Source organism: Cebus imitator, unplaced genomic scaffold (genome assembly GCF_001604975.1).
Source record: "Cebus imitator isolate Cc_AM_T3 unplaced genomic scaffold, Cebus_imitator-1.0 Scaffold248, whole genome shotgun sequence".
Taxonomy (NCBI): domain Eukaryota; kingdom Metazoa; phylum Chordata; class Mammalia; order Primates; family Cebidae; genus Cebus; species Cebus imitator.
Window position 1 is genome coordinate 2166121 of NW_016107563.1, and position 9141 is coordinate 2175261.

Genomic DNA, 9141 nt, shown 5'->3' on the forward strand with positions numbered 1-9141 from the left:
AATGCAGCTTTTCTAGCCACTATCTCTTTGAATCTGGCACTATTCACCAAGCATAGAAATGTTCTTGCTCTTAATAAGCTTCAGTAGTCAAAACTATGCAGAAGAATTCTATAAATGTAAGGGTTTTTATCCCCCTCGTTTCAACAGCAGCTGAGTCAGACAGATGATCTGTACACTGTTTTATACCAAGAAATAATTTACAATGAAGATCCTTCTCTTTCTCTGTATTTTTTTTTTCTTTGGTGTCCTCATTCCACCAGGTAATATGAATATCATTGCTAGAGGGGTCAAGGGGCCAGCCTTAAAGTGGGGGAGTTGGGATATTTAAAGTAGAATTGACATTATAAAATTATTTTATTAATACCATAACCATGTCATATTACATTTATTCAAAGTTCTTAGATAAAAATATTTGAATAATTTTCAAGTACAACATCCTAGAAAAGGCTGTAATTCACCTTAATTACATGAGAATATACATTCATATATAAATGGTTAGAAGAAAATAATGCTACATTGATTTCATCAATCCATGTAATGTTTGTTTATTCAACACTCAAATTTAACTGAGTTTGATCTATTAATAGATTAGAAACAACTCGTAAAGTTATGAATTATGCTTGGAAATCATTGAGCCCCACGTTAATATTATTTATAGCAGAAGTTAATCAGATAAAATGCCTTGCTAAAAGTTTCAAATTGTATTATATTAATGATTGAGACATGCTGCGTGTCTCACTTCCAGTTAAATTCTCCTTTCTCTTTATCTTGCTTCTTTCTCTGACTACCAAGCTATCTGTCAGTATTGAGATCATAGGAGGAATCTTAAAATAAACCTGTAGGAACTCATTCTTTTACTGCTACTCTGCCCTAATAGTCAAACATAAATAGCCTGTTAGCTGACAATTTCTCACCAAAAGGGGACAAGTAGACGAACTTCAATTAATAATGTAAACCAAGAAGGGAAGCTAATTTAAATCAGAGAACACTTTTTCTTTGTTATAAAAATTAATTAGAGCAAGCTTATTAAAATTCCCTCCATATTTAGAACTTTTCTGAGGTATGAAGAATTATATAGATTTCAGTAAACACTGATAGATTTTCTCCTTAATACTGATGTTAATAGCATTTGTTCTACCTTTTGCCTGTATTAATTCATTTTTTCTAACAATAGCCATGCAAGGTAAACTTATTAATATCCAAGTCATTTATTCGTTTAGCTGGATATTCAAACATGTGTATGGCATGTTTATTCTTTTGTAAAACCTGTTATAATATATAGGACCATTAAATAGAGTCAAATACATTTGTGTCCTTATTTCTGAAAATATATTTTCTTTTACTTTTAAAATAATTTTTTTTTTTACTCTACAGTGAGCTCTTACCAACCTGTTAGCACTCCTATGACATTATTGACAACCGTATGTCAACAGAAGTTTGAAAAAATGTACTCAAAGACAAATACGTCCTCCACAATATTTGAAAAGGCACAAGATGGGACAGAGAAAAGCGGCACAGGTAAAATAAAATAAGTAGAATTGTGTCTTGCACATTTTAATCAATACTTATTGACTGAAATGAAGTAAATATTCTGAGTATATACCCTACCCCAGTCCCTGTTTACTTATATGTTCTTGTATTTCACCTCATAGCTTTATAAAGACCGAATTTTCATGTTTAAAACAAGAATGAAATCTTATTTTAAGTTGTAGAGACTGATTTCTTTTGATGAAATGCTGACTAGACAAATGTCCTTATTATTTACATGAAGAAAGATTCTCTAACCATTGTTTTCAGCAACATTATTACTTTTTTAAATGTTGTTAATGCAGTTGTGCTTAGGAGTTATACTGTTGCCTCAGATTCCCTTCTACCTGACAGCTGGCAAACTATTATTATTATTGTTATTATTTTGTGATAGAATTTCACTCTTATTGCCCAGGCTGGAGTGCAATGGTGCTATCTCAGCTTATTGCAACCTCCGCCTCCCGGGTTCAAGTGCTTCTCCTGCCTCAGCCTCCAGAGTAGCTGGGATTACAGGTGCCCACCACTGTGCCTGGCTAATTTTTTGTATTTTTAGTAGAGATGGGGTTTCACCATGTTGGCCAAGCTGGTGGAAAACTCCTGACCCCAGGTGATCCACCCAACTTGGCCTCCCAAAGTGCTGGGATTACAGGTGTGAGCCACTGCACCCGGCCATGGCAAACCTACTTTTATCAATCACCACTGTTTAAAACCCTGAGATTTTTAAATATAAAAAGTATATCATTATATGAAAAGAGTGATGAAGGTGTTCTGTTTCTTTTAAAGTATGATTTAATTAAGATAATTCAAAAAGGCAATTGAGCAACAAAAGTCTAAACAAGGGACTGGAAACTTAGTTTTAAAAAAATATTTTTGGGCTGGGCCTGCTGGTTTATGCCTGTAATCCTAGCACTTTGGGAGGCTGAGGTTAGCGGATCAAGAGGTCAGGAGTTTGAGACTAGCCTGGCCAATATGGTGAAACCCCATCTCTACGAAAAATAAAAAAAAAAAAAAAAAAACTAGCCAGGTGAGGTGACACATGCCTGTAGTTCCAGCTACTCTACTCAGGAGGCTGATATAGGAGAATTGCTCGAGTCCAGGAAGTGGAGGTTGCAGTGAGCCAAGATTGTGCCACCATATTCTAGCCTGGGCAATAGAGGGAGATTCCATTTCAAAAAAAAAATAAAATAAATAAATATTTTTGACTAAGTTTCACCAGATGTCAGGATGATGTTGGAATTGGGCTTTTCAGTGTTCCTGCCTTTACGAATCATTAATTTGAACAATTATCCATGCACGAAAATGCCTTCACAAGAGCTACGGAAACCATGTGGGAGATTACAACACCTTGGTAGAGTACAGAAATTAGAAAACACACATTATGCTACCTTTCCCCCAAACCTAGATAGCACAACCTGGAGAGAGACACCATCCCTGTGAAGTAAAGAGAGGGAAATGACCATGAAACTTTGCCTTGGACCCCAACACTGGGTGGCCTCTCCAAGCAGAACCCAGCACTGAGTAGGCCCCCATGGCCTCAGACTTCAGATCGGTACCTGAAGACAGAGCTTCTAAGTCTGCTCTGGCACCAGGCTGGATCTGACAGACTCTGGCTCTAAGCCAGCCCAGCAGACTCAGAGTCTGGGCTCACTGCACCTCTATGCCTGCCCAGTACCCACAGTACTAGTTCAACCACCACAGACTCAGGCTCTAGGCTCAATAATCACTCAGGTTCCAGGGTTTCTCTAGAGCTATGCTGGCCCCAGTGTTCCTGGGCTCTGGATCTCCCCCCAACCAAGCTAAACCCTGGGCTTCAGGCTTTTCCAAGAACAGGTGAGCTCCATAGTCATAGTCATCAAGTAAGGACCTGAGGACTCAGCCCTGAGGCTGGCCACTGTGAATACAGGCTCCAGGTTCACTCAGTACCTGGCCAGCTCCTGTAACCCCAGACTCACCTTCATTCCAAACCTATGTTTTAGGACCCACAGCATTTAAAGGTTCTTCCCTCTTGGCCATTACACCACTTGACCAGTCACTTCAAGGGTAAAATTTCCTTCAGTTCTTGTATATCGGCTTAGTAGAGTCAGAGAGTAGAATAAAAAAATTGCTACATATGTAACTAGCAAAGGGCTTAAATCTAGAATATATTTAAAATTCTAATAAATAAATTTAAAAGGCTAGGTAATTCAGTAGAAATATGGAAAAAAAAGATTTACACAACTTAAAAGAGTGGATATAAAACTTCTTTAAAGTGCTCATCCTCATTTGCAATCAAGAAAATGCTAATTCAATCCATGATAAACTACCACCATATATTCAACAGAATATTGAAAATTTGAAATCTACCCAACAGATTATTAAATATGCTGCAAGAAATAGTACAAGAATGCCAAAAGCAACCATATTCTTCCTGTAGCAAGTAACCTATATGATTATCTAAAGTGTATTAGAAAAACAAAGTGAATGCTCTGTATTAAGGAAAATCAGTACTGCACAACTACATCCAACCACATAGTTGAAGTACATGAACATAAATTAAGAAATCCAGAAGCAAATAAACTGTGTGGTTCTCTCTCTCTAGGATACACACACACAAACACAGTTCCTCAATTTACGGTGGAATTATGTCTTGATAAAGACATTTTGAGTTGAAAATATCATGAATTGAAAGTATGTTTGATACCCCCTAACTTGCAGAACAATATAGCTTAGCCTACCCTAGTTTAAACATGTTCAGAATACTTGCATTAGCCTACAATTGGGCAAAATCATCTAACACAAAGTGTATTTTATAATATATTATTGAATATCTCATGGAGTGTATTTGATAATGTACTAAAATCAAAAAGCAGAATTGTTGTATGGGCACTTGTAGTATGGTCTCCACTGAATGTATATGTTTTTTGCATCATTCTGAAGATGAAAAATCAAGTCAAACCATTTTAATTCGAGGACCACCAGTATAAACAGCCGTATGCTATAAAACAGTGTTTCAGTCAGTGTCAGACTGCATATAGGACAGTGGTCCCATACTTAAAATACCATACTTTTATTGTTCCTTTATTATGTTTAGATACTAAATACTTACCATTACGTGACAGTTGCCTAGAGTATTCAGTCCAGTAACATGTACACGTTTGTAGTACGGAAGCAATAGGCTATACCTTATAGCCTAGGTGTGTAATAGGCTGTATCATCTAGGTTTGTGTAAGTACAGTTCATGGTGTTTGCACAAGGACAGAATCACCTAATGGCACATTTCTGAAAACATATCCATATCCTTAAATGACACATGATTATATACACATATGTACACATGTATTTGTGTGTATGTATGTATATATACATTTGTGTGTATAGCTAGATTTATACATATTTTTATATGTACATATATTCAAAAACAGAAGTAAAAAATGCATACTCGAGGGATGCACATATTAACATAAGGCAAAGTAAGGAAGTTAGTACTTAATTCAGGACAGTGATTACTCTTAGCCAGAGGGAGGGGGTTATGATGTGATGAGAGTGTGTGGAGCTTCTAGTAATATCTTATTTCTTGATGCAGGTAGTAATATCATGGCTATTTCATTTACAATAATATATCAAGCTCTGCATCTGTATTTGTGTTCCTTCTTTCAGAAGGAAATACCCTTGTGAAATGTTGCTTTGTGAACAGAACTATGCTGAGGTTATTTGATTATGAAATATACCTTTCCTATTGCAAGTTAAATACTGGGCTTGAATTATTATGATTACCATTATTCATATTACTATTACTATTTACCAGTAATATACAATCATTAGCAAAGATAACTGCTGAAATGCTGGCTCCTAGGTTACTGAGTTCACAGCACTGCAAATCCAGAGTATGGTAAAAAGAGTGTCCTCTGATAGTGTAATCTCAAAATCCTCAATTATTTTAAATGCTTGCTGCAAACTTTGTGGGTAACATTACTACTATATATAAATGATATATATGTATTTTATTTAAAAAGATGGTCAAGAAATTGGTTAATTATAGAATAAAAAGGTTTTTAAGATGAAAGCATACTTGTAGACATCAGTGATAAGAACTTACTCATTTTCATCCACCTTCTGAAATATGTCCAGCAATGCATGCTTATATTAGTCTAGTAATGGTAGATATGTACTTCCTAAGACAATCTCTTCCAGAATTTTAATAAAACTTTTAATTAATAAAAAAATTATTTTTTTATTTTAAAACAATATTTTTAAATATGTTTTTAAAACCTGGATCTCCAGTGATCTGTGCCATTTCTTTGTAGTTTTATTCTGTGGAGATACAGAGAATAAATGAATACCTGCAACTATCCATCAGAATTTCTGTTAGTCACAGAAAGACCTTATATCTAGATATAGATGTCATTCCTTATGATTGTGGAAGTTACAAAGTCGAAGGAATTATGGTGTAAAGTGAAATTCAAAACGTTTTTAAAAGTTTCTATGGCATTGGAAACGTTAGGATGAAAGAGAAAAAAGGCAAGCTAGCACTAGAAAATTAAGAACCTTGCCGAAATGTTCACTATGTCCACAGCTTGCAGTTATTTACTATTTCCTTATTCAAATTACTCCAAAGTGTCTATTTATTTTTTAGCAGACATCTCTTGTGCTTGACTCTAGGGTGCAGATCCAAGAGGAGATGAGATATCTAAGGAAAATAAAATTGCATCTTTCAATAGTTTAGAATTGCTCAAGTCAGGTTAAAAGGAACAATGGAATCTTATAAAGGAAGAGAATATTTACCACAGAACAGTACTAACGATGAATAATAAATGAGACACTGGAGATCATCTCACTCATATAAAATGGTTCTAGACAATGAGCAAGACAGACAGAGGAAACTGTTAATAAATTGCAAGCCCCCCAGAAATCCCTTATTGAGTCATGACAAAATTATTTAAAATGAGTAGGAATGGAACCTCTAGTTTAGGAACTGTATACTTATTGATTTCCTTGATCTCCTCTGATATGAACAAAAATAATTAAGGCAAATATTCATTTTTAAATCTCTCCTTTGTTGTCTGTGATTACTTCCATGTATTCTTTTAAATCTCGGCAGTTCCTCCCTAGATTATTAATCCCAGCTCTTCATGTCTTCTTTCAGTCAGAAGTAAAGGGCACCATGTGATCTTTAATTGGTGGAATGCATGCATAATGCTTGGTGGTCGATGTAGAAATCAATGTGGTAATAGTGAATTTAGGATGGCATACTGCAAAAGACCTACAACTCTCTGCTGCATAAAAGAATGTGACCCTACGGACCCAAATAATTGAATCCCAAAGGACTCAGTAGGAACTCAAGAATGATACCGGAAAGACTCAAGTCATTGAGGAGATCCATCTACAAGAAGATGATCCAACTTAACAAAGTTTTCTCATCATTTCATCACTTCATTAATAACCTCTAATTTCTGTGAATGCACATCTATATTAAATAAATAATTAAATAAAATATATTTCAGCCTGAAAGGTTTATAAACATTGTGCCTGCTTGGAAGAATGACTCAGAATACAGAACAGGGATTTGAACTCGGAAATAGAAGCAGCCTGGAAAAGGAAGTCCGTAATGGGACTACCAAGTTTAGTGATATTCTGGGGGCAATTCCTTATTTGGTATGAAAAGCATATTATGAGTCGTTAGTGAAGTATTATCAAAAATTCTTTGAGAAGTCTCTGGAGTGAGGACAGAGTTGATAAGAGATGTGATCCCTGAACTAGTAAAAATTGTTGCAAGAAATTTGAAGGACTATGAAATCCTCATAACTTTCCCATATTGGTTATACTTCCTGATTATACTTTTTCTCTCTGTTTTGAAATAATTATGAAAATAAAAACTACCTTTTTTTCCCCAAAATAATCCCAAAAGTTAGAATAGAGGGAGGCTATATTGAGGAGGAAAAAGAAGTATGGTAAATCCTTGTAGCTCCTGGCAACAAAAATAAGGTGGAATTATGATTAACTTTTTTGCTTTGTTTTACTTTGCTTAGTGTTTTTAATATATTTCCACATGTTATCAGATTATTCTTATCATGCTACTTATTGGCGTCTTAGTAAATTTTAGGCTTTTAAAAAATAATGTAATAGAAATATATTTGTGTGTATGTATGCACACACATATAATTTCTATTATAGAAATTTCTGTCATAGTCAGGGATTATGTGGCAAGGAAGTGTTAACAAAGTCTAAAATGTGGCTTTGAGGGAAAGGGTCAGTTTATTACCTCACCTAGATTAAACAACTTCCCCTTATTCAAACATTTTGAAATATAAACTCTAAAATAGGTGATGATTTTGCAGGGCCTGGTATGTGCTAAATATTACTTAAAGAATGTTCTTTAGGCTGTGTCCTTGGCTGGCAGCTTATTTATTATGTGACTTATAACCTGTGGACTAAGGCCACATAAAGAAAAGGGAGCTAGTCACTTAAATTTATGTGGTAACAGGTATTTAAGTTGAGTCTACTTGTACCCAGTAGGTTTTTTAAGCTGCTGTTACATATAAACATGTCAGCTTTGTTAAGATAATCAAAGCATATTCTGTATACAGTTTCTGGGCATATGGAAAAGTGCATTCAGGTTTCCAAAGTAGACATGATGTTTCTGGTATGTATACTACTATGCTCTCTAATCAGTGTCAATTTGGAGCTAAATAACCATATTTGCATCTTGTGATTTTGATGTATGATCCAAACTCTGAACCCCACTTCAGGTGTCTCACAGTATACTGTGAATTTAAGATCATCAGTGAGTACTAGAACTCTGGAATTGGAGAGAGACAGCACACAGCTGGTGACTTCAAGGAAAAGGAAATGATAGAGAACTTTGGTGAGAGCCTGTTCTCTTATCCATGAACTGAGTTAGACTCATGTGGGAGAACAGGAGATCTGATGTCATGTGGCTCTGCTTGATTTAAGGTAAGGTAACAGATGATAAATTAGCTTTTTCTGCTTTAAGCTAGCTTTTTCCATCACAAGCCAGTTGGGTCTTGTAAGCAAAAATAAGAGTTATTGCTGAAGTTCCTCATCTTTATAAAAATATATCTATCTGCACTATTTTTTCCAATTATCTTTCTGTTATGGGATTGCTAGATTTATCTTTCTATTCTTTTCTAAAAAGTCTGCCATGCATTTTTATTGAGTTAAGGAATAATGAAGATTTTTCTAACGGATAAAGTAAAATAATAATTTGTATGACAAGTAAATAGAATTCCTTCATTGTTCTAAAGGGAATTCTGTTCTCCACTTGACCAGTAAAGATAATATGCACATCATTTTCACCATTTTTATTATACAGGAAAGTGATATTTTGATAGGTTCAAAATAATTAGATTCCATATTATTAATTGACTAGATCATTTCTTTATCTTATAGTTAATGAAGAGAATCCAGCTTGTTTGGTAACAAACATAGAGAGAAGGAAAAAATAAAATAAGAATTTCAAAAGTAAGAGAAAAAAAGACTTTTTCAACCTTAAATTTGACATGATAAAACAATTTCTAAATCTTCAGGAGTTTTAAATTAAATAACTATATTCTACTTAAATTTGAATTATATTACTTTACATTGCTTTTTCTTATAATACACTTTTCCAAGACACCA

General features: G+C 34.5%; 1 protein-coding gene across 1 annotated transcript; it reads left to right on the forward strand.

Annotated features, from left to right (window-relative positions):
* Nucleotides 1-202: 202 nt before the first annotated feature.
* DEFB112 (defensin beta 112) lies at nt 203-6876 on the forward strand. Its single transcript, XM_037727928.1, is given in 2 exon segments — nt 203-260; nt 6650-6876. Coding segments are annotated over 2 exon segments (285 nt in total).
* Nucleotides 6877-9141: the final 2265 nt, after the last annotated feature.